At 49.0% G+C, this 23861-nt stretch overlaps 7 protein-coding genes across 7 annotated transcripts; 2 read left to right on the top strand and 5 right to left on the bottom strand.

Moving 5' to 3' along the window:
* Window positions 1-63: 63 nt before the first annotated feature.
* On the bottom strand, window positions 64-3260 carry B0J16DRAFT_390974 (RHD3/Sey1; the record flags this gene model as incomplete). Its single annotated transcript, XM_046131909.1, has 4 exons — window positions 2744-3260; window positions 2232-2675; window positions 418-2165; window positions 64-362 (listed from the first exon to the last, which is right to left on the bottom strand). The coding sequence occupies exons 1-4, from the start codon at window positions 2833-2835 to the stop codon at window positions 64-66; spliced, it is 2583 nt and encodes an 860-aa protein (XP_045988793.1). The 5' UTR covers window positions 2836-3260.
* A 456-nt stretch (window positions 3261-3716) lies between these two features.
* B0J16DRAFT_327586 (Alpha/Beta hydrolase protein) lies at window positions 3717-4939 on the top strand. Its single transcript, XM_046126116.1, has 6 exons — window positions 3717-3834; window positions 3889-3931; window positions 3983-4023; window positions 4090-4241; window positions 4297-4422; window positions 4481-4939. Exons 1-6 carry the CDS (start codon window positions 3780-3782, stop codon window positions 4904-4906), a joined length of 843 nt encoding a protein of 280 aa, XP_045988792.1. The 5' UTR covers window positions 3717-3779; the 3' UTR covers window positions 4907-4939.
* Window positions 4940-5073: 134 nt separating this feature from the next.
* On the bottom strand, window positions 5074-8153 carry B0J16DRAFT_14263 (Mechanosensitive ion channel-domain-containing protein). The gene has a single exon (XM_046121922.1). The coding sequence runs from the start codon at window positions 7973-7975 to the stop codon at window positions 5240-5242; it is 2736 nt and encodes a 911-aa protein (XP_045988791.1). The 5' UTR covers window positions 7976-8153; the 3' UTR covers window positions 5074-5239.
* Window positions 8154-12208: 4055 nt separating this feature from the next.
* Window positions 12209-15015, bottom strand: B0J16DRAFT_14226 (uncharacterized protein). Its single transcript, XM_046121915.1, has 4 exons — window positions 14737-15015; window positions 14573-14674; window positions 13935-14518; window positions 12209-13865 (listed from the first exon to the last, which is right to left on the bottom strand). Exons 1-4 carry the CDS (start codon window positions 14769-14771, stop codon window positions 12622-12624), a joined length of 1965 nt encoding a protein of 654 aa, XP_045988790.1. The 5' UTR covers window positions 14772-15015; the 3' UTR covers window positions 12209-12621.
* A 2461-nt stretch (window positions 15016-17476) lies between these two features.
* B0J16DRAFT_352260 (ARS binding protein 2-domain-containing protein) lies at window positions 17477-19550 on the bottom strand (the record flags this gene model as incomplete). The annotated part of the gene is made up of 2 exons (XM_046129252.1): window positions 17477-19042; window positions 19098-19550. The coding sequence occupies 2 exons, from the start codon at window positions 19548-19550 to the stop codon at window positions 17477-17479; spliced, it is 2019 nt and encodes a 672-aa protein (XP_045988789.1).
* An 850-nt stretch (window positions 19551-20400) lies between these two features.
* B0J16DRAFT_14210 (uncharacterized protein) lies at window positions 20401-21617 on the top strand. Its single transcript, XM_046121912.1, has one exon. It carries the CDS (start codon window positions 20566-20568, stop codon window positions 21412-21414), a length of 849 nt encoding a protein of 282 aa, XP_045988788.1. The 5' UTR covers window positions 20401-20565; the 3' UTR covers window positions 21415-21617.
* On the bottom strand, window positions 21618-23697 carry B0J16DRAFT_14209 (Sds3-like-domain-containing protein). Its single transcript, XM_046121911.1, has 2 exons — window positions 23109-23697; window positions 21618-23050 (listed from the first exon to the last, which is right to left on the bottom strand). Exons 1-2 carry the CDS (start codon window positions 23514-23516, stop codon window positions 21821-21823), a joined length of 1638 nt encoding a protein of 545 aa, XP_045988787.1. The 5' UTR covers window positions 23517-23697; the 3' UTR covers window positions 21618-21820.
* Between the last annotated feature and the right edge of the window lie 164 nt (window positions 23698-23861).

Raw genomic sequence — 23861 nt, 5'->3', positions numbered from 1 at the left:
GCTAATCATATCTGACTCGGCCTGGAGCCGCTACTTACAAACTCCGACACATCTTTTTTTAAATCAAATGTCATCAAGGTCGTCCTTCTCGGCAGTCGAGTTGTTGGCCTTCTTCCCTCGGCTATCCAAAGTGTCCATGCTGATGTTATCGCTGTCCTGGCGCGCGGGCATACCAACTGCCTGTCGTGCGGTATCGGAGTTGGCAATAAAGTCTCGGAGCTGCTGCTTGGCAATCTCGACACCCTGTGTCGCGGCAGCATTGCTCATCGAGAGCATGGGACCGAGCAGATTAAGTGTGTATGCCACATATGTACCTCCGAGAATAACTAGAATAAGGACGCAGAGGAAAGGATTTCGCAGAACTAGAAGAGGTTATTAGTACAAGCAAAGTAACAGCCATACGCAATTCAAACTTACCAGTCAAGATCTCATTCCAGCCGAGAGCAAGGAGCAGGCCGTAGAAGTACCACGGAACCTGAGCAACTCCACCAATGGCTCCACGCTTGGCCTCGACGTACACTCCATCCGCGGTCTTCTTGAATCGTACAACAAGATCCTGGCGCTTACCCTCGCTGAGCACAGTCATCTCCTCTTCGAGACTCTTGCCATCTTCCTCATCGATACCACCAATAGGTGCCAGGTCTTCCTCATCACCAGCCTGAACACCGTTGGGCTGAGGTCCAACAAATCCTGGCAGGTCAGGAGGCCCGTATGTCTCTGAAAGTCGGAACCTCGAAAGAAGAGGAACCAGAGTGAGGGTAGACTCTCTCGCCTTGGTGTAGATGCCCTCGATATCGTCGCTAGGTCGCCATATTCTTGGCACACCAGCCTCGTCGTATCGGAACTTGTCTTCGAAGTTCTCTCGGAGCTTCAGCAAAATATTGCCCTCCATCACCTCTTCCTCAATCTTCTCGCGAAGGGCGTTCCAGCTCTTTCGGCGCAGTCGCCATGTACCAATGTCGACCTCTTCGCTGGTGGCATCAAAACTCTTGGCGCGCTCCGCAAATCGAACCTCAGCCTCCTTGACGATGCCTGTGAAGACTTTCCAAACTCTGTCCCAGAGATCCTTTTCGGTTTCGGGCTTCTCGCCAGTCTCAGGGGCACCGGAACCGCCTCGTCCGCTGCCAAGCTTGTTGAACTCAAGGCCAATGGCATCATTAAGTCGAGAACGGACCCAACGCTCAACACGAGTCGCCAGTCGTCGCATCTCCTCCTTTCGCAGCTTAGCACTCTCCTCGTCGAGTTCCTTCTCGAAGAGCCTCGACTGCGACTCGAAGTTAGTCCACGAGACGCCCTCAATGAGCAGGCTCTGCGCCTCAACGCCAAAGATATCGAGTGTCTTTCGCTTCTCATTGGCAACAATCTCAGCGAATTCGTACTGGCCACCAGCCTTTTGACCAGCCTTGACCTTGTTGGCAACAGCCTCGCCAAAGGCAGCAACACCTGCCTTATGAGCAGCAGCCAGCTGGCTTTGGTAAAGAGCCTTGAGACGAGTATCGATCTTGCTCTCAAGCTCATGTCGCTTACGGGCGTAGACGCCCTTGTGGTATCGGCTAGCTTGAACCTCGAAAGCCTTAATGCACTTCAGGCGAGCGTCATTTCCGGCCAGACCAAGGTCAGGGAGGACAGTTGGAATTCCAAGCTTGGAAGCTTCGCTCTGCTTCTCCTCAAGGGGTGTAATAACCACGTCGAAGTCGATCAGAACCTCTCGGGAGATCTCGTCACAACGGAACTGGGCAAGGAGCTCCTGCTGAGTGGGCAGATCCAGGTCCTTGTTGTTCACGATCTGATCCCAGATACCCTCGGCATATACGGAGAAACCATCGGCAGGAATGCGTCGGTGGTACTCAGAGAGGAAAAGACCGCCCTCGAGCTCTTGGTCACCGTGCAGACCAGGCTTGCCGTGTCTGTGGCCAGCTGTGAATCGAGCTCCGAGCTTCTGAACCTCCTCAGTGAACTTATCTGCCTGGAGAATCTTGTGGGGCAGAGCAGCGAAGCCGAAGTCGAAGTAGTCCTCGATGCGCGAACCCTCCAATCCCTGAGGCTTGGAGATAGACGACCAAATCTTGGTCAAGTCCTGAATCAAGGTTGTTCTAAGGTTACCGAGGGGAGTGGTACCGAGGTGGTCGCGGATAACGAAGAAGAGTAGAGATCGAGGGGTTGATCTGGGACAGTGTTAGTTAGTAATCGTGCACATATATATATGGGCTATCATGAGTGGCTTGACTTACTGCTTGTCCTTAAGGAAGAGCTGCAGGTTGACCTCAAAAACAGTCTTGAGAAGACCCATGTTGGCACCCTGGTACAGACCAACCTGGTGCTCCCAGATATTGACGATCAGAACCTCACTGGTAGCCAGCGCAAAGAGGGCACTTTTGCGCTCAAAGTCCTGGTCCTCACCGCGCTCTCGACCGTCTGTACCCTCGACGTCCATGACGAGGATGTTCTCCGACATTGGAGTGCCTGCGCTTGTCTCCTTCTTGTTCTTGGACATCCAGATACCCTTGGTAGTTTGGCGACGCTCGGTTTCCGACATGACGGAGAAGTCGGTGCCAAAGAGGTTGTTGAGCAGGGTGGACTTTCCGGTGGACTGGGAGCCGAAGACGGAGATGAGGTGGTAGTTGAAACCCGAATCGGCAACATTGGTTACTTGGAGATACTCGTTGATATGGGTGCTGCATTGTGTTAGAAAGACGTCATGATGGACAAAATGGCGGAGAGAGGAATTGTTCTCTCAACATACTTGAACTCCTTATCCTCGTCGATAACCTGGACGCCATGCTCATAGCTTCCAGCCCCCGGCGCCTCGCCGACGGCAGAGAAATGGCCGTTCATGGTATGCGATTGTTATATATATCGAGAGGTGAGATAGTAGGTGTAGGTGTAGTTCACTCGAGCTCTGGGAGGTGCATCCGTGGAAAGTACGGGTGGCGACCCTCGATAACTGTGTATGCTATGTTATTGTGACAGTGTTATTGAGAATAGATGGAAAACCACGACCTGGTTTTGTTTGTATATGAGAAAGAAACAAAAACAGGACCGAGAGTTGTTGGGGCGAATAAAGAGCAGTCGGACGACCAAAAGTTGTGACCACCTGGACAAGACAAAGAAGAGACCTGATGGGCCAGATCCTTGTGACGAGATCCAGTCCAATTGAGGTCAGGGTACGTACTTTTGGTTAGGACATTTTGTTAGTAGAGGTTCCACTCTTCAACTAAACCAGCCTCCTTTATCACCTATCAACTCCTTTTGTATGCAGGTCAAGTCAGGCCCAAGTCAGGGCATTTGTTTAATTAACTGGAGTCTTTCGAGATCCATCCCTGCCACATGTTCTGCATTCAACGGCTAGTTGACTTGTTGTGTTTAAAAAAGGCGGTCACACCTAACCAACGGCAAGCAGCTGCCCTTTACATCACATGCCATCTGCTGTTCTCTCTGGTCACTGTGACGGTCTTCTCTTGAAAACATGTGCTTATGCTTACCTACTCTCAACAAACGATGATAAATAATAAGGAACATTTACCCAGTAACGATTCTAGCGGCATCGGACCTTTGTCATAGCGGGTAAGCTGATGAAGCTTGAATCAGATCACTCTCAGCCAATCAGAAGCATTTCGCTTGAAGGATGGATGTATGTAACACCCCGCCGAGGGGCATCGAGGGGAAGGAGCTTGATAATGATATGAGCTTTCGATGATACAAGTTCAACAATAACAATACAACTCACTCTCCCCTTTTCAACTTTCAAATAATCCTGATACTGACAAGTGACCGCCAAAATGTTGATCAAGGAGTCTCACGTTGATGTTCCTGTCGGTGCCAATGGCACTATGCGTAATTCACACTCTCATATTATCAACTCATGACGCAAGACTTATATCTGACCAGGTATCTTTGTCTTTCATCCTACTATTCCTGGATACCCCAATGCGTAAGCTTTGTACAATCGCCATGGTCTCTCTCATACTGATCATTCATCCAGACGATTCCCTGGAGTGAGTCTCTTCAGTGAGATCTACCAAGGTAAGTCTTCAATCCATAAACTCCAGAAAAGCTTCTTCAACACAAAACTCCAACTAACATATTTAGTCACCGGACCCGTGGCTCGCTTCGCCCGCCAAATCGCTGGACAGGGCTACATCGTTGCTGCCCCGTCATCATACCACGACTTCACAGGTCCTGAGGCTCTCAAGTATGACGCCGAGGACACTGACCGCGGCAACAAGTACAAGATCGAAAAGGTAAAGTCAACTTACACCATTCTACTCAAATATCCCTCCTGCTAACTTGAATCAGACTCTTGAGTCTTATGATACCGATTCCTATGCCACCGTAGACTATCTCCTCTCGCTTCCCACTTGCACAGGACGCATTGGCTCTACAGGCATGTGCCTCGGTGGTCATCTTGCCGTCCGCGCTGCTGTACGTTCTTTTCCTTCATGATACCTTTCTCAACACTCATGCTGACTCCGTACTCCAGCTTGACCCTCGTATTTCTGCTTGCGTCGGCTACTTCGCTACCGACATCCACTCCCGCACTCTGGGTCCTTATGATGCCCCAAACACGTCTTCCACTGCTCCTCCTAACAGCAACCACACCTTGGATCTATTCCACAAGTTCAAGGGTGAAGTTGCCATGATTTTCGGAGTCAAGGATACACATGTCCCTGACGCTGGCCGGGACCTCATTCGTGCCAAGCTCCGCGAAGCTGGTGTTGTAACTAGCTTCTACGAGTTTGCCTGGGCTCAGCACGCCTTTATTCGTGACGAGCTCAGCAAGGGTCGCTACGATCCTGCCATTACCAAGGTCTGCTTCGAGGTCCTGCTTGAACTCTTTGGTCGTGTTCTGAAGACAGACCTGGGAGCCAAGGATGGCGATGTGCCACCACCTGAGCATGTATGTTAAGACAGAAGCCATTGACTATCAAAGAATAAAAGACTGTCTTGAAAATATATGTATAAGGTGTAATAATAATCTATTTTCTTTACTTCGTGAAAAAATGAAACCTGCTGTCTTGCAAGTTATGGCTGACTTCATAAACCGGTACACCTGCCCAATCTTTTTATGCGAATAAACCAATCTGAGTGGTAGAAAACGAGATGACTGCCCTAGTCTCTCAAGTACACCGAATGCCAACATAGAAAATTCCAATCCAAACCCATATGGCCTCCTCACTATTACTACTATCAATACATAATGTTCAGCCGTTACAATTCGTCCGTCTCACTTCCAGGTCCACTAGCGCTGGGGAGCGGGGGGTGGTCCTTGAGGAGGTGGTCCGGATGGTCCTTGACCGGGTCTTGACAGAGGGTGGGTGGTGTTGTATTGGTTGTTGTTGTTGCTGCTGCTAGCATAGGGTTGGTAGCCTGTAGAGCCCCGCTGGGAGGCTGAAGGAGCGAGGTTGGAGTGGTAGGGTGTTGAGCCCATGCCAGTCTCGGCCTCCTCGTCGAAGGGACCATGTTGGGGGCTGCGAACGCTGCGAGGGCTTGCTTGGGTCAGTTGGATACTAGTGCGAGGAGCTGTCTCAAGCGAAAGTGAAGGAATAGCTTCACCAGCCTTGCGGCGGCCGCGAGTGCTCTCACGCTTGAGATCCGTGCGCAGGTTTTCAATATCCCTGTTACGGTGCATCTCATCGTCGTGAGAGCCCAGTGTGTGGTTGTCGCTGTTGTCCCAAGCACCAAGGCCAGCGGCAGGAGGACGCGAGTTAAAGCCTTCAGCAGCCGCAGCCTCAGCTTCAGCAGTGTTCTCCTGCTTTGAGGTTGGTACCATACGAGCTTCGTCAGTGGCCTTGGCGGCTTCATCACGGCTGTTCTTGGCAAAGTCATCGGTAACAGTGACAGAGTATGAAGGGTTGGTAGGTCCACCAAGAGGCTCACCACCACCACCAGGGGCAATAAGAGGAACCTTCTTCAGAGCCAGGGCCAGAGCACACATGAACTTGGAGCGACGGCTGGCACGGACAGAGTCGTTGTGCCAGTTGGACTTGTGAGCGATAGTAACATAGAGCAGCAGCTTGTCGAGGTTACCAACGCCGCCGACGCTAATGCTAAGATCGGGCTGGAAGTCACGGGCGTTCTCAGGCAGACGAACGAACTTCTCCATCTCAAGGCGGAGCAGCTCAATATCCTCGAAAGATGTGTCGAATGAAACGTTGACTTCGATAGTCTCGTGCATGGACTTACTACGAGAGATATTCTCGATCCACATGTTGTTGAGTTGAATGTTGGGAATCTGGACGGTCTGCATAGTGTCAAGGCGGTGGAAGACCGAGTACAAGAGAGAGATCTTGTTGACGACCATCTTGGTGCTGGTGATGTCGACGCGGTCACCGACATCGTAAGGGTGCTTGACGAACAGGAAGATACAAGAACCGAGGAACTCCTGGGCAGTAACCGCGAAGATGAAAGAGAGTGAAAGAAGGGTCGTTCCGGCAGTGGTAAGAGTCGCGATGAAGCTGCTCTGGAAGAAGGCGAGGAAAACAAAGATGACGATCAACAGGACAACGACGAGGAGAATCTTATCGAAAGCTTGAAGAGCTTGACCGATGTCCTTCATACCCTCGGCGATGGCCTTTCGCTCGACACCAATTTCGACTGTCTTTCTAACCATCTCGTCGAGACTGATATCACCGTTGTCATCACCATCAATCATGAAGAATGCCTCCTCAGCCTCGTCCTTGTAAGCAGGTCCAAGAACCTCGTGGAAATCGTCCTGAGTAAGTGATTCGTGACCCTCAACGACGTAGGACATCCAGATACGACGACCCATGGCCTCTGATGACTTAGTCTTCTCAAGAGCCTCAATAACGATGGAGTGAGCCGAGTTGGGGTTGAAGACTTGTTTTCCAGCGATCTCCGAGGCGAGGTTACCGAAAACGGAGGCGACCTTGTCTCCAACCTTTCCAACCTCTCCGATGAGCTTCATGGGAGTAGCAGAGCCATTTCGCTTGTGTCCCTTCTTACCGCGAAGCAGCACCTCAATGCTATCGTTGATGACGGCATCCTCATCGGCGAATTCTTGACAGTGAAGAGGGAAGAGAGTTCGGGAAGCATCGAAAAGAAGTCCAAGAAGATGAACCTCTCGCTTAGACTCCCTGATACGGTTGGCGAATGAGCGCTGATGGTATGAAATACCAATGAGTTGCACAATTGCCTTCTCACCAAGGAAGACGGCCGATGAAACAAAGAGAGCGCCCAAGACACGACCCATGGTGCGCACCCAAGGAACATAAGTCTTGCTTCCATCCTCATTCTGCCATAGGTTCTTGAAGGTAACATAGGAAGCCAGGGCCCAGAAGAAGAAGGAGAAGGGAAGGATGAGGTTTTGAAGAACAGTTGCGTACTTGCGAGTGCCCTTGCTGACGACTCCAGTAAAGAACATGAAGATGGAGGGCAAAAACCAAGCAACAACCTTGGCAGCCCAGCACGACAACCACATAATAAGAACCCAGAGAAAGATCTTGAAGAGAGGAGGACCGTCATCGCCAGCTCGGTCACCATCGCTAGCGAATTTACCAATAGGAAGGGCGTCCTTCTTGCCAATAGCAGCCAAGACAACTAGGGGAATGGCCAGGAGGAGACCGACGGGAACGACGTATACGAGATATCGAGTGACGACAGAGAAGCCAATAATCTTGTTGTACAATTTGCCCATTGCGTTCAATGAAGCATCGCCATCGGTACCGGTGCGGGTGAGACCCTCGCCCATTCTTCGTCGACGGCCGCGGTGTCCTGAGCCTCCGTTGTTGAGATTCTCCTTCTCGGTAGGGGAGCTATCCTCGGGACTCGAAGGTTGGCCCATATCGGCTCTTCTGCGGCCGCTGCGGACAGAGACATTGCTCCTGACCGTAGTAAGCTGAATGCCTTCCATTTCGTGTTCGTTTGAGTTGTTGCTGTTGCTTCCACCAAGAGGAACAAAGCCTGAGTGGGAGTGGCGCGAGTTGCGAGGTGATAGTGAGACGTGGTGATTAACCATTCTCGTACGCAATTATATATCGAACTCCTACCAGGGAGCCGAATACTTTAAGAGTGCTGGGGAAGGTTGACTAGCTGAATAGCTCGAGTCGAGTAAAGGCTGATGATGAAACCGATAGTGGTTTTAGGATATGAAAATCGGGGAATGCTAGACAGGGAGTGAGACGGCGGTAGGATATCAAATCCTTAGGCGCGGTTGATCTTCTCTTGTCGAGTCTAGTGAGGTACAGTAAGGGGAAATAGAAAAGGGGATAATTATCTATCTGCTGGAGACTGGCTCGAGCTAGATGATGCCGAGAGGCGGGCTGGGGCAATTGGTGAATGCCGATGATGTATGAGGTGGATTCAAGGAAATAAATGCAGACGAGACGCTACAACAATCCAATCAGTTGGTACCCGTTCTGGATATTCTCGCTAGGGCGTTTCTCTAGGATGAAGAACGAGGGTAACTGTATGATCTGCCGTCTTCTCCAGCGAAGAACGAACAAGAACAAAACAGGTTGGCGAGTGGTTGGTGCTACCTAGGACAGACAAGAGCTGATGGGAGGAAGCGAGAGAGACAAGAGCAAGACTAGGGAAACAAACAAAAGATGGGAATGGGAAGCGATCTAAAAGGACAGGATTTAGAGAGCGAGAGGGGATGCCGGGGTGGTTATAGGGAAACTGGAACGAGCGTCTGGTGGAGAATGAAGAAGGAAAAGAGAGAGATGTGAAGGAGGAAGATAGTTAGAGCAGGACTAGAGACCAGAGGTTGAAGTCAATCAGTCGTCCATCGACGAACGAGATTTCGGGGATCATGGATTGGGTGGAGGTTCCCTGCTCCTTCCCTGTCAGTTCTTGGCCGGTGCTCAAGCTCATGTGAGTGTGAGATATGAATATGACACTGTGTTTAACACTACGCTACAGTGCTAGGTCTGTTCTATTTGAGGTTTGTCCGCCTTGCCATCCAAGCACATCCTAGAAATACCAAGCCGGGACTCACAAACCGACAGTCCCGTAAAGGTCTGGCTCGCGAAAGGGGCGCCCGTGGGTTCATGTTTCTTTCTAAAAAGTTTACTGGTCTCCATCTTCAGTGCTTCCACCAGGCCACAGTCCCAGCGGGTCGTAAAGGTCAAAGTCCCTGAGAAGAAGGGGCGATTATTATCCAGACAGTGAGGTGAGAGCCACTTGCTCAGGTTTTTCTCCCCTCTCTCTTTCTGTTTCCAGCAAAGTAGCCAAGATCAATTGATTTCTATTGGGTCCTTCCAGGGCCTCTCTCCCCTACAGCGCTGGAGCACAGAGGAGAAGAGCCCTACCAGCTGAAAAAGGATCCGCGGCAGGGTCCCCAGACACACTCCTTGAAGTTTTTTTTCGTTCATTCGCTCTCTTTATTTTCTTTTTTTCTTTCATCTGCTGCAATGCCGACTTTCAGGGGCACCCGGCCCCTCCCCAATCGAGCGTCGTCCTCCAATAGCAGAGCAGTAAAACAGCGTTTTTCAACGCCGGGCCAGGGGGAGGCGCCGCCCCCGGCAGCCACAGACAGCCATTGACAGGTTGTAACTGCCCCCTTTGTTTCACGTCTCCCAATCGGGCTCGAGGACTACGCGGCCACTACGAAGAAAAATTATTAGACCCGACCTCATGGCAACTGCAGGATCAGGTTCCCTTGGCTAAATACAGTGCCGCTTATTCTATAATTTAACTTGACAGCCCTTTAAGTACTGTAGGATCAGACAAGACATGGATCATCTAACGATGGGCTTATACGAACCGAGCCAAACATGACCGTGACAACGGGCAGGCAATTAAATGCATGACATTTTCCATATGGCATATTTAAGTTTACTGGTCTTTACTCAAGGTCCGGGTACCAAGAAACAGCCCATCATCTTACACCGCAATGCCATGGACAAGAACATCTTTTCCTCTATGAGCACACGACATGCCATGGAGCAGAGACAAGCAGATACGAGAGATCAGTCAAATCATCGGCTAGACAAGATAATAATAACCATATTTTCTCCATATTTCGTTCCACCTTTTCCTTACCCACCGTGAAAAGCTTCGTCCTTTCCGACTATACTAGACTAGAATAGACAAGCCCAGAGTCCAGCTCTTCTCCCATCATGGAAAAGATGGACACTTGAGATCTCGAGTGGTCCATCTCCCGATCCCGCATCGAGAGCTGACGTTTGGACTGTAGAACACTGTATAAGGTACTGTCTCAAACTCTCACAGCGTTGGTGTTGAACTTTTAGGACAAGTAAGCCGTTGAGCAGCAGCGACATCATAAAGACGTCTTATTCGATGTTTTATATTTGTTCAACTTGCATATGTAACGGCGGCTCAACAACTCCTACACTAATAATTAGCCTTTTCGACCCTTCAACGGCCGAACTTCCCCTTTGTGTTGTTGAAAGAGCCCGGCTAACCCAACACGTCTTGGGACATCGTTTGACGCGCAACTCCCGCGATCAAAACAAAAAAAAAAGACAAGACGAAACAAACCAGCCACTTCCCTATTTTCCTTCTCGCAAGTTCTAGCGTATGTGGTTACGCCGCTAACAAGAAAAAAAAAACACGAATTTGTGTTGATGGTTGTCAATACCTGTGTAAATCTGATCGAATAGCATTGACAACAATGCTAAGGGAAAACATTATCCATGACGTTCATCATGGGTCTTCAATGCTTCGGCCTACTATTGGCATTGATGATGTGTTTTCTCACTGCTAAAATCTTGGAAGTTTGTTTACCAAGAGAAGGATTTCTTGCTCAATGGGCCCATCTATGTTGCCACTGGCTGGAAAGTAACAGCGAACCATGGCCACGATACAGCAATGATTCAGTTGCTACAGAAGCCCCTGCAGACACGAATTGACCGGCGCGGATACGCACGGTTCCAGTTAGACTCTGCCAACGTGTCGTGTCAGAGTTGAGAATAAGGGTTGATGATGAAAAGAAAAAATCAACGCTCACTAGTTTGACATCTGCATTGACCTCAAGGTTAATTCCAGTAAAAACGAATGTCTAGACTGTCAATATCTGCTTCTTTTGGTGGTTTCATAACGGTTTGCTACTAATTGTCGTTCGTGATGGCAGAGTTCCTCCTGCATATGTGCAGATGAATATGAAACGCTTCTCACTGCTACACTCTCCTTTTCTGCTCGCAATGTGACACTTGATTGGGGAGTTTTGGACGAATGCTGTACTGTATCATGTTATACTGTACTGTCAGGGTCCCTGCGCCAAGGTTGTCTCGCTGTAATGCAACCCTTTGACCAGAGCTTGACTTTATGTGTGACCGGAACTGGGACTGAACCTGGACCTGGACTATGACTGGAGAGGACCGACAGTTTGGGTCACAAGATCTCGCTTGAAGTAACAACATTTGATACTCCTATACAACTTCAACTTCAACTCAACCCAGAAGGAAGTAAAAGTGAATATTCACATTCACATCTAGCATCAAATTCACAACGGCTGCCATCCATTCCAGACTCCTCCTCTAACCGCTGAACCCTTAATGTCTCACTAAATCTCCCACAGTATCCATACCACCAACCTCTTCCTGGAAACACCCTCCACGTCGTAATGTCGATCTCATCATTCACCTGGAATCCACGCTCGTCGATCATCCCAAAGCTTCGAGCAAGAAAATGCAACGTGATCTGATCGATCACACATCCCCCAGGAAAGCTTGGCCGTGCTGTGCTGGTCAATGTACTGTAATACAGCTCCATACAGTACTGCAACAACGCCCCCAGCTCGTATCGTATTGCAATTGTGTCATTCAATATCGGGTATCGAGCATAGATCGCGGTTGCGTGAAGCGAGATGTTCATGTGTCGTCACCTGTAACACCTATGTTGCAATAGTAGGCGCGCGGCATAAACACCATGACGTTGAATGTGCCAAATCTCCAAGATTGTGCTAGTGATTAGACGCCTAAACTCGGCCTCGGCAACTTTGTCAACACTTCCCAATCCAGAATGTCAACCGCTTTTCGGGCCATCCACGCTGACCTCTTTCTTCCATCCCAAATGCTGATCGCTGAACAGCAAAGTGGATATTGTCGATCACCAGTCTTGTTTTGATTTGTTTCTTTCGCGGGGCCCATTCCCAGTCCCATTTCAGTTGATGACGGAATTTCGGGGTCTTGCTCTTGCCAGAGCCAAGACGGTCCGTCTCAATAGTCCAACTCGGCTCGCTTCTCGGATTCCACAGACCACATTCGGAGCCGCTTCACGACGTCACCGGACAGTTACTAAAGAGCTCGGCGTATTTCCACTTCACCTTGGCCCTGTTGGATTTTGATGAGTAACTCATTAACGACCCAGAAGATAATTGATGGTGGCAGGCAAAGAACATCCTGGGCCACTATCATAATGACTTGTTCATCTCCCTGACGTCACATCATTAAAGATACCCAACTCATTGACTAGCGTTAGGGGAACCGGGGGCTTCATCTCCGTTCAAATAAAAGACATTGATCCAATATCATTTCGCTTGCTACTTTCTCGTGCAGGGTATCATAAAGTGCAGTGCAGTACAGTACAACCAACAGCAGTACTAACCAGACAGTTGTTCCAAACCATGTCGTCCCATGTCAAAAGCAAATCCATAATCAAAACGCCAGAGTCGTGATATCACCCGCTCCACAACCAGCTTCATGATGTTGTCGTCTGAACTCCTGACGTAAGTCCAATGTTATCTTTCAGCTCGACTTTTGCTTTATCGTTCTCGTATCCAAAATCGCTGCCGTGGCTGTCTTCCGGCTCTCCAACAGTATCGAACTGGTATAAGGGATCCAACCTGGCCTCTCGTTGGAATAAGATCCATCTCCTAACCCACCAGGGAAGGACTTTGGTAACTTGGTATCTCATAAAGACTCGTGTTGGCACTGCAAAGATGTAATCAAGCTCCTCCAGCGTACGCTGCTTCGTCTCAGGTAAGAACAAGAAAATCATGACCAAAGCAACAATGTTGAAGCCCGCATACATCCCGAAAGCTCCAATGGCATGCAGCCTAGCCAGAATCAAAGGGAAAGTGATGGACAGAACAGCAGCCCAGAACAGACATGTTGCTACAGCCCATGACATGCCCACTTCACGATGTGACAAGGGAAACACTTCTGCCGAATAGGTGAAAGGCACAGGTCCCTCTCCGGGTGAGTAAAAGGCCGCAAAGAGGTATACAAAGAGGGCCACCAGTGCCATATGGAGTCCGCCCGTGCCCGGAATCAAGGTGCAAAGACCTGCTGCAAGCAATGTCCATGCCATCTGGGGGAATGTGAAGAGCAACAAAGATCGTCGACCGAAGGTATCTATCGTCCAGATTGCAGGCCAAGCAAAGACGAAATTAACGAGTCCAAAGCCCATAGACGCCAACAGAGCCTGGTTATCACTGGCTCCAGCATCTCGGAAGACACTTGTCGAATAGAAGGCAATGATGTTAATTCCACACATCTGTTGAGCAATCATCACAACAAATGAAGCCAACGTGGCACGACGCACACGGGGTATCGTAAAAAGTTCAATGAATCGTTTCGCATAGTTTCCTTGACCGATGAACTCAAGCTCAACTTCAAGTTGCGCATGAATATAGTATAGATCGCGAGCGGCTTGTATCGGATGGTTTCGTAATCGTAATAGGGACTTCATCGCATCGCCGTAACGGTTTTTCTTCATGTACCAACGCGGGGATTCTGGGCAAAGGTATATCAGGAGCATCAAAGGCACGGCTGGTATGAAAGCCGAACCTAATTGGTATCTCCATGCATTGTGGCCGATTTTCGTCACGGCTACGTTTGCACAGGTTCCGAGGAAGATACCAAAGGCCGTCCACATCTGCCAACTCATGACAAAGGCACCTCTAATCGGGGCGGGAGAGTTTTCGGCAGCAAAGATAGGAACTATCGAGGTGTGTTAATTTCTGTACCCAAAGCATGCTCTGGGGGCCATATAGACAAAGGGAAACGTACCTGTCGAGGCCTTGGTACCCATTCCAATACCAAGGAGTATACGACATGCAACAAGCTGCCTCCAATTATCACAGAAAGCACTTCCAAGGACAGGCCAAAGACAAAAGTTTGCTGAGAAGAATATCGTGCCACGACGACCAAAACGTGAATTCAGGGGATCCGAGAGCCAGCAGCCAAAGAGAGCTGTTCCGATATATGGAGCCGAGTTGACGAGGCCGACGAGTAACTTGTCATGTATACTGTCACTGCCGATGCCAAAAGCATAAGGAAACTCGAGGTTGGCGCCGTTTGAACCTGTCTGATCCCAACCTTGTACGGCAGCACCGATAGAGCAAGTCGCAACGGTCAAGTACAGAACAAATGGGACTCGCCACTTGTGAAGAATCTCGTCTCTCAGTGCTTGAATCTCTTCGTCGTTAAGCTTTTCGTCTCCTTCGATATCCTCATAGCCGGTAGGGTCCTGTGCGACAAGGGCACCCTTACGGATAAGAGGGCGATAATGGTCAAGGTCTTTTTTACGACAGAAATCATCTACATCAGCTAAGAGTCTTGCTCGAGGAAGTCCCCAAAGAGGGTTCTTGATTCTTTGTTGATGTTAGTATTGAAGGATGACAAGAGAATAGTGTTAGCGGACATACTTGGCTTCAACATTTGCATGCAGGTTAACGTAAGCTTCTGAGGGACGCCGTGCATGTTCGATCATGGAACTGGAAGGATATTCATTGGTAGTTCTTGATAGACTGAGTTGGAGAATTGATCAGCGTTGGGATCGACAATACATGTGCATGGGTAAAGTCCATACCGTTCTACATCGTCTTCGCCGCGATTCGGCGCCATATTGGGTAGTGGACGAACCAGTTAGCAGTTACGCGATGGTGATTGATTTGAAGATGAGGTTGAACAGGCGGACAGGAGGGCCGTTGCCCAAGGATTAGAAAGTCGAACTAGCAGAGAATAAATGGCTGTTTTTGTATGGCGCTTGATTTGTTGGTGAATGAAATTGGCGTCAGCTAAATTGATTGTCGCGACCGTTGAGATGAGATTAAGTTGATGAAATGACGATAATTCCTAACGGGTGTCGTCGGGCGATCGCCTCTCGAATGTGGGGTTGGAATGAGAGTGAGGCACAGTCAAAGCGAATCGAGAGCTGTCTGGTGGTCGCAGGAAACAGGATCGTGTGATGAGAACTCTTAATCAACCGGAATCAATTGCGGAGGTGATTTTCTTGATGATTGAACGAAGGAGCAGGTCGAAAAGTTGGAGGAGGCGAAGTTGAAGAGCAGAGTTGAGTCGAAGGATCCAGGCCTTTGGTGTTCGGTTAACCTATGCGACGAACTCAAAGGTTGTCTTTTTGTGTCGTCGGAATTAGGAAAGAGTCAAAACTGAGGGGGCGACACTCGAAACTAATCGGTGGCGGCGAATTATTCTGGAGCGCATCGGATATCGAGTCTAATACAGGTCTCAATCAATTAATGATGAAGACACAAAGAAGAAGTCAAGTTACAGTAATAATGGAACTGGGAAAGAAGATGTGGAATGCGGCTGCGCTTTATTCGGGGCTTTGGGGCGCTTGAAGATGGGGAAGGAAGGACCAGGGTCTAGTCTAGAGTTGGGTTCGTCAAGTGGCAGGGGTCAACAGGAAGGAAGGAACTTTCAAGACTTGGCCGACGAGTAACGATGAAGATGATTGATGTTCTTTACTAGAAATACATACTGTTATCATTGCTCACTCAACTCATATCTTGACGGCTTTTCCATAATATTCTCTGCTCTGTCTCTCTCGTTGAATCCACTACCCCAGGTTTGACCCAGGATCGATCCATCGTGCATCTCCGCAATAAGATACCAACCCAGTTCAGGTCAGGTCAGTTCAGCCGTAGACTCAAAGTACAGTCGGGTTCTTATGATTGTTCTAGACGAGACTCTAATCCGGAGACAGTAAAAGAACGACAAAATACATTGAATCATCTCATCCATCACGAACAGCATATGGAATACTGATCCATCTTCAAACAAGGGTCCCTTGTCTCGCTTCGGTTGTCAACTGTCAGATGAGAAACAACCATCCATCTTGAACATCTGCGCCATTCTTCTGCAACCCAACCTGTTCCTTTACCAACACAACTTGAATATCATGACCAGTTTTGAGAGACAAGTCAGTGTTGGTGGCATGATACTTTACTTCAACCAACACAGCATCGTATAATTCCGTGTCGGTCTCGTGATCAAGCAAGACCCTAGAAACTTCTCTGTGACGACAACTGGTGCAATACGTAGCATTGACTTGAACGGTTATTGATCTGCGTACTCAAGTTACCCAGCCGCTTTTTTCTGCATCTGGAATCCTTCATATTCAAGAGACAAGGAAGACCAAAACATGATGCTTAATTCCGCAGGTTATTGACTTCTTGGTTTTCTTATACAGCATGGATCTACATTGCATCCTTCTACTCTCCGACAGGATTCCGAAATGCAACTCTCGAGGGATACACGTGATACTGATCCAACAGCCATTTAACATTGGCATTCATCCTCTTCTTTATATCGTCTCCGATACAGAAACGTCTTTCCCCGTTGGAAGTTAAACTTTACCCCAGACTTTGATACGGTAATGGCTGCTTTCTCGGGCTGCTTGGCGTGGCTTCAGCTCAAGGCAGCAGAATTTCCCGCTTCGTGAGTGGACATTGCAGGGTAACTTCATCTCCACCAAAAACGCCCAACACTACGGTTGTATCTCACGATCAAGACCCCTTGCCTTGTCTTGCAGTTACTCCAGGTTTTCCGTCTCATCGGTTGAGTTTATCTGTGACGTTCCCCGGATTCCACATGTTTCTCGTCAATATCCCTCCACTCGTATATCTGTCCAATGACGAGATAGCAGTATCAATCACTTGCACCCTCATGAATAGGCTGACAAATATCACGAGAGAAATGTTCAGTAGACAATGAAGACAATAGAAAAGATTTTACGTTCTTAAATGCAGATCTTAATATTAACTTCACAAACTATCAGCCCTATTACATAAAGTTCCTACATACATCCCACTCTCGCCGAACCATCAGTCACCTCAATGACGGAGTAGACTTTCTAAACCATCGCGAGTCATAACCAGACTATAGGCTGCTTACACCTACTTCTCGGAGTCGCCGCTGATAGCTTCTACGTGCCGCATCTCAATTAGGATGGTGATAATACTCTATCTGATCTGTCATCCTCCGAGCGATCCGAAAATTACATAACCACTAGAAAAGCTACTGTATTTGACCCAGCAGCCGATGGCTTACATATACTGGATCTACAAGGAGACATATTATCCTCATATGTTAAGTTCACCGCTATTTAAGACGAATAGATAGCCAAGAATCTGCTGTAAGAACTCAGTACCCAATATGCAGTCATCCAAAAAGATATATACAACCAATCTCATAACACTAAAAAGCCAAGAGAGATAACGCCATATAATACTGCCCAAAGAAAATCGCATCAACGCGCTCAGTAATGCTTCCATAAAAACAAAGCATGGTAAACCACAGAAAGGGTATCATCTCCTGGGCGGCAGCTTCAAAAGATCCGTCACCTTGGTCCTCAGATCCGTAAACTTCTTATCCTTCTTATTCATCGTCATCAGCAAATTCTCATATTTCGCCTTCCACTCATCCGTCGAGAGTTTCGCCTCTGATTCTCCAGACGTGGGCTCTGGGCACGCATCTCTTTCTTCGATCAGTTCTGCTGGCACTGCCTGCTCCATATGATACGTGCCCCTGAAAGGCCCGAAGCCGTATGTCCATTCGCAGCTATACCTCATAATGCCGTCCGTAACTCCCAGGCGCTTGATCCTGCTCGGCTCGGACACGAGGTACCCGCCTCCTGTAACGGCTGCGAGGTTGATCAGGAAGGTTTGCGGTGATTCGGCGGTGTTGTACATGTCTTCGAGAGTGCAGTTGGTGATTGCCAGGGCTTCGTTTGTCGTGCAGGGAGCACCTGGGTTGCCTTTTGCATCTAGAAAGGTCGCTGCAAGACAACTGCGAATCATATATGCAAGAACTTCATCAACATTTGTTCGATCCTCGATTCTCTCAAAGTAGAACCGGGGGACGTTTTTGGGATGCGACATAGTGCCTTCGTCTTGGGCTTGTTTCTGACTCGCCGCCGTAGCTTCCTGCGCAGCTAATGAGAAATGTGATGGCGGAATACCGCTATGTGCTGGATGCGGAATAACTTGCGGTTCGCTGGGTTCTCCGTTGATGACGACGACTGGTGGAGGAGTTGCGAGTCTTACACTACCAGAAGGTCGCTCGGGAACTGTCAAAGATATACTTGGTCGAGTAGGCCGTGGTAAAACAGGATGCGAATGCGGCTGTGATGTAATCGAAGGGATCGAGATGGAATCATCAGAAGGTCCACCATCTGTTTTAGGGGCCGTTGAGACTGGGGGAGTGTAGATGGGGGCTACAGGTTCGGACTCGGCTTGATCTGTAGTAGTAGCAGCGGACGTAGGTCCAACTGTAAACGGTGGTAACGATATATCTACAGGAGTTCTGTGTATCGGCGGTCGTCCTCTTGGCTTAACGCCGCCGTTGGCAACTCCAGGTCTCCAAGCCGAAGAGACATTCTTGGGACCTCTACGCTGAGCAGTGAGCTTCGGCTTAGACGGAGTCACAGCGGACTGTGGTTCGAGGGCATCATCCCAGAAGGAGTTTCGTGAAGTTGGTGTAATGGCAGACTGCGGCCATCGGAACAGCGGAGTTTGCTGGACGTCACTTGGTGTCCAGGGTGCACCAGTTAATCTCGATGGATCTGCTGACATGGGACCGCTTACGCCGTCAACAGCTGATGATGGGGCAAGGTAAGATCTCTGGGTCTGAGCCTGAGCCGGTGCGGGAGACAGAGAAGTGGCTGTGTCATCGTCTACTGGACGTTTTCGACCTCTCTTGGGTCGAATATGGGGGAATAGAGCCCTCAGGGCCATGTCATCTTCAAGAGCCACGCCATCCCGCATGGGCTGGCTGGTAGGGTTACTATCAGTAGGGATCTTTGTCCAGTAATCATTGGGTATATCCATAAGATACTCGAAAAAGGCCTTGACGTGCATGGAATTCATCCATTTCTAGCTCAGCCCTATTAGTGGGTATACTTTAGGGGTGACCAAACACATCACATACCTTCAACCTAACTCCATACTGTGCCACCTTCTGGTTGCTCTCTTTTTTGGGGTCGGGAGGCTCAACTCCAAGCTTTGTCGTCAGCTCGGTCCAGGTACGTATCTCACTGTTGTAGAACTTGCGGACCAGCTCGTAGATGGCAAATGTGTTGAAGGACTTGCTTCCGCTGCGAGGAGGGTTACGAAAGGCCTCGCGTAGACTGTCTGTAGGTGTAGAAAGGGGAACTGCTGGGTTGCAGAAGAGGATGAAGTCAACATAAGCGTTCTCGACCGATTGTTCCGAGACACAACGATCCGGAAGTCCCGGACGTGCGGCGGTAAAGCTTTGGTCCGAGGACGGAGGCGGAGGCGGAGGCGCAGCGGATCCCGATCCGGCCCCCGATACTGATACGCCGGACTGTGGTGGAGGCTGAGCCGGAGAAGGCCGAGAATTAACAATGACAGGCGACGACATTGCGAGCTCATTTCTCAATTAGGACAGAACCGAGAAGAGAAAGAATGTAGTCTTTTTACATAGTCGGGTTGTTCGTTTCGTCTCATGTGAGAATTGGGGGTAAACAGAAACGGAAACCAAACGAAAGATGAGACATGAATAGAATAGCCGATAGCTCCAGCAGAAGCAACGACGAAACAGGGATGACTCAGGGTAACATTTAATCAATAATACTGAAGCCTGATTGATGCAAAATAGTTGAGCGTCTCTTCAAGATGGACGCGACTATGAGAGGAGAGGTACAGAATAGGGCGCGTTGAGTTGCAAATTAGGTCACCAAGCGATGGAGCAAAAGGGGGCTAAATTTAGCAATTGGTCCAGGATGAGATGGGGAGGAGTCGCAGTCTCAGTCTCTCCTTATTATTTTGGCACTTGCACTGTAGATCAGTATCTATAACTATCGTATGACGGCCGTGCCCACAATAAATAATTACTGTCACAGTTCAAGTTTCTTTTCAACATACAGACTTCTAACCGCTGCGATATTCATTCATGCTTGGCTTCAATAAAATCCGTACAATTCCCGCCAGACTCACTTTATTGTTCTTATTGGCTCGCACACAAGCTAAAGACTTACAAGAATACTTTGTACAGTAATCAAGTCTCTTTACTAATCCGACTTCATAACGTACGCCCTTTTAATTGATGAGTAGCCAACGGTTGTGCATCTCGAGAATGGCGTGCTCAACCGCGTACGTTTTTATTTCCAAATCTGGTACGAGATGGTCAATTGCATCATTGTTCGATTTCAAATCCATCTCTTGGGATGGTGCATCTGCCAGCGCAGATGAAGATATAAAGAGCCGTGTATGAAGCATGTATTTTCGAAAGCATCTATTCAACAGATATCCATTCTCGAATAACATTATTCTATTGACAATAGTTTACCTTGGCCTTTTGCTATAATTGATATACTCAAGCCATAACATCTATCTATCGACTACTACGTACATCTACATAAGCCTCAACCTCTACAATGGCCATCTCGTCAACCATCCCCCGAGGCGACGTCAAAGCAACCCTCAACTTCTACAATCCTCCAACCGACAACTCAACTCCCTTCAACTTCGTCGACACTCCCCCTAAGGGCCAACCCCAGCGTAACTTCACAGATGACCCCCAATCAACCATCATCCACGATATTCGTGGTCATGAATCCGAGTACACCTTAGACCACGATGCCTTCCAAGTCATCCAGGATGTCCCGCCCTCTCAAGAGGCCGAATTTGTTGACGACGACTCCATCAAGTCAAACTACTATCCCGAACTGGAGCAACTTCTTCTCTCCAACGTTCCTGGGTCGAATCGTGTTTTCTTCTTTGATCATACTATTCGGAGACAGGCTTCTAATGCTGCGCGGGCGCCGGTGACTCGTGTGCACATTGATCAGACTGCTGAAGCTGTGGCTCAGCGTGTACGCAGATACTTTCCCAACGAAGCAGACGAGCTTCTCAAGCGACGCTATCGTCTTATCAACATCTGGCGACCTCTCACGAAGAGACCTCTTGAGTCTTTCCCTCTTGCGGTTGCGTCCTCTGCTTCTGTAGAGGATAAAGATGTTGTGCCGGTTGAGCACCGCTATCCAGATGGTTACCGTGGCTGGACTGCGGCTATTCAACATAACCCAGAGCAGAAATGGTATTATCTCAGTGGCATGAAGGGGAGTGAGCGGTTGTTGTTGGAGTGCTTTGACAGCGAGTCACTCAAGCCCGGTTCCAAGATCAAGGGTCGTGTACCGCATACTGCTTTTGAAGACTCGAGGACTCGACCGGAGGCAGAAGGTCGTGAGAGCATCGAGGTTCGCGCACTGGTCTTTGGTCCTTGAACGTGTTTGTCACAAGGATAGGCGGGAACTTGGTTCACAGATTTCTATGATGGTATGGTTGCTCATTCAATATCGCTGTAAATTGGTCCAATTTCGTATTCATATTATGAAATAATAAGCAGGCGTTCTATTTCTATTCATCAAGTCTTTTTACTCGATGCCATTGTAAAAACGTAAAGTCAACATGATTCCCTGGTGCTTCAGCTCATTCCTTGCCAATAAACCCTGAATACCAACACTCTTGTCAAATCAAAGAGTTAAACAAATATCACATCGTCCGTTGATGCAGCTTTTCCTGAACTTCGTAAAGTCAGATGCCGTCGTAAGTCGAACGATGCTACGCCTATGCGCCGCGCTTGTAATAGTATAAAAAGAGGTCGTTCATGCTCGGTGTGTAAGCAAATGACTAGTTCTTGCGTCCCTTGCCACGGGTGCTGCTGCTTCCCTGACGGCTCATAGCAACTCCGCCAGCGCTACTCTGGCGGCTCATGGGCACTGCGGCACTTGACAGGGCTGCTACTGAAGTGGCTGCAGTACCATTCGCAGGGCTAGGCTGGTCTCGCAGGCTGCTAATGGCAGGTAGTCCAAGTGAATCGCGGACCTGCTCAGGGTCTTCTCGAGGAGCGCTGGTAAAAGCCACATATTGGGAGTTCTGGTAAGGCGTCGCCACAGCTGCAAGCACCTTACGCATTCCAGCTGGGTTATCGAGGTGAGCTCCGGGCTTGTGAGCAGCGTCGTACTGCTTGAAGTAACCCATGACAGACAGGTCGGACATGATGTCGTCATTAGACAGGGGAACAGGGAAGTTCTGATCGGCAGTACGAGGATAAGGCTTAAGGTACTGTTGAGGCACGGGAGGGGGCATCTTGGGCGGCTCCTGGGAGTGCAAGATGTCTAGGTTGTTAACTTCAAAGTTGGCAACCCCCTCAACACCCAGAATCTTGTCGTCAATAAAGTTATGGGTAGCACCGCCACGGTTACTGCGAGTGGCGTGTGAGACAGAACGCTCCATTGCGGGGGCAGAAGGCTGAGAATCAGCGTCGTGGTCGTTGGCATCACCGTTGCCAGAGTCACTATCTTCCGGTGAAAGGCCGCCACCGTTCACGCGATTGCGAAGAATATATTGATGCGCAGCCAGAGCAGCTGTGTTGTAGTTAAGCGACAGCTCCTTATCCGTGAATAGCTTGTCAATACTGTAGACAGGACCGTTCTGCTTGGCAGCAGCGCGAGCCTTCTCAGACTGCCATAGAGGAGTTGTGTTGTGGTTGTCGAGGGCACGTCGAGTCGGGGCAGGCGAGCCGTCGTCGTCGTTGGCGTTTCGCTTCCGTTTCTTGTTGTCCGAGTACATTTGCAAATCGTCGGCATCCTTGCGCAAACGTGTGGCTCGCTTGCCGTGAGGACCGCCGGGACTGGCAGGGTTGGTAAGACTGAACTGGTTCGGGTTGAGCAGTAAGGCATTGGAGTCGTTGATTTCCAAAACTTCTTTTTCGCGATTCAATCGGTTCTTCTTGTGGGTAAGGGTATTGATTAACCGATCGCGCAGAGTGCTTGTAAGAGCTTTGTGCTCGCGCTTTGCGGTTTCGACCTTGTAAGCATAAGTGTTCTTATACTCTCGAAGTCGTCGTTCGTATTCGTTCTGTTTGTGCAAATGGTTAGCGAAAAACATGACTGCGTGGCGTGCGGCGCCTTCTTACCTTGGATTGTGTTAATTGAAAGTCACGAATTTCGACGAGATCTTCGATCTCGGCCATAAAATCAGAAAACCTAATGCCTGCCATGTCAAGCAGGCTTCGTGCATCTTCGGCGTTGACTGGAGGGCCTTGAGTATTGGTATGTTCCCGTTGAAGCTCGGCGATGACTTGAAGAATCTTGGGATCGTAGGGATCGAAGCGCTGCACGAGATTGATGTCGAATTGGATCTTTTGTAGCTGATCGCGATATGTCATGTCCCGCTCTCTATGGAACTTGTCGGTCATGCTAGAGAGTCGCTCCATAAGAGCTTGTCTCTTGCGATCTCGTTTGGAATGAGCCGCAGGAGGGGGAGAGCGTCGGTCAGATCGACCGCCCATGTTAGTAGGGACCGCTGGGTCGTTGGCGGCCATTGCGAAGTGTTATGGAATATGTGTAAGTGATTTTCTGTATAGCGACTGCTGAAGTATGACTGAGAGAAAAAGAAAGGTTTGGTTGAGGGAGAGTCGTGATCTCTCGTGGCTGTGTGTAGAAAGACGTAAGGGTGGAGGAAGCAAAGAGTGCAAGCTGAAGAAATAGAGCTGAGAACAAGGAAAGGTAGGGAGGAGGTAAAGTCTAAGTCAAACGATAAAAGACTTCTCTGCACAATAGAAGCTTATTGATTGAGTGAACAGTAGCACGGACAAACGAAGAACTGTCAGTGCTAGTGACGTACAATACAATACGATCCAGTGCAGGGAAACGAGGTAGAATTGAGT

The sequence above is a fragment of the Fusarium flagelliforme genome, assembly GCF_020744385.1.
Source record: "Fusarium flagelliforme strain FIESC 12 MPI-CAGE-AA-0113 chromosome Unknown B0J16scaffold_1, whole genome shotgun sequence".
In the NCBI taxonomy this organism is placed as follows: Eukaryota; Fungi; Ascomycota; class Sordariomycetes; order Hypocreales; family Nectriaceae; genus Fusarium; species Fusarium flagelliforme.
This window is presented reverse-complemented; position numbering and strand designations above follow the sequence as displayed.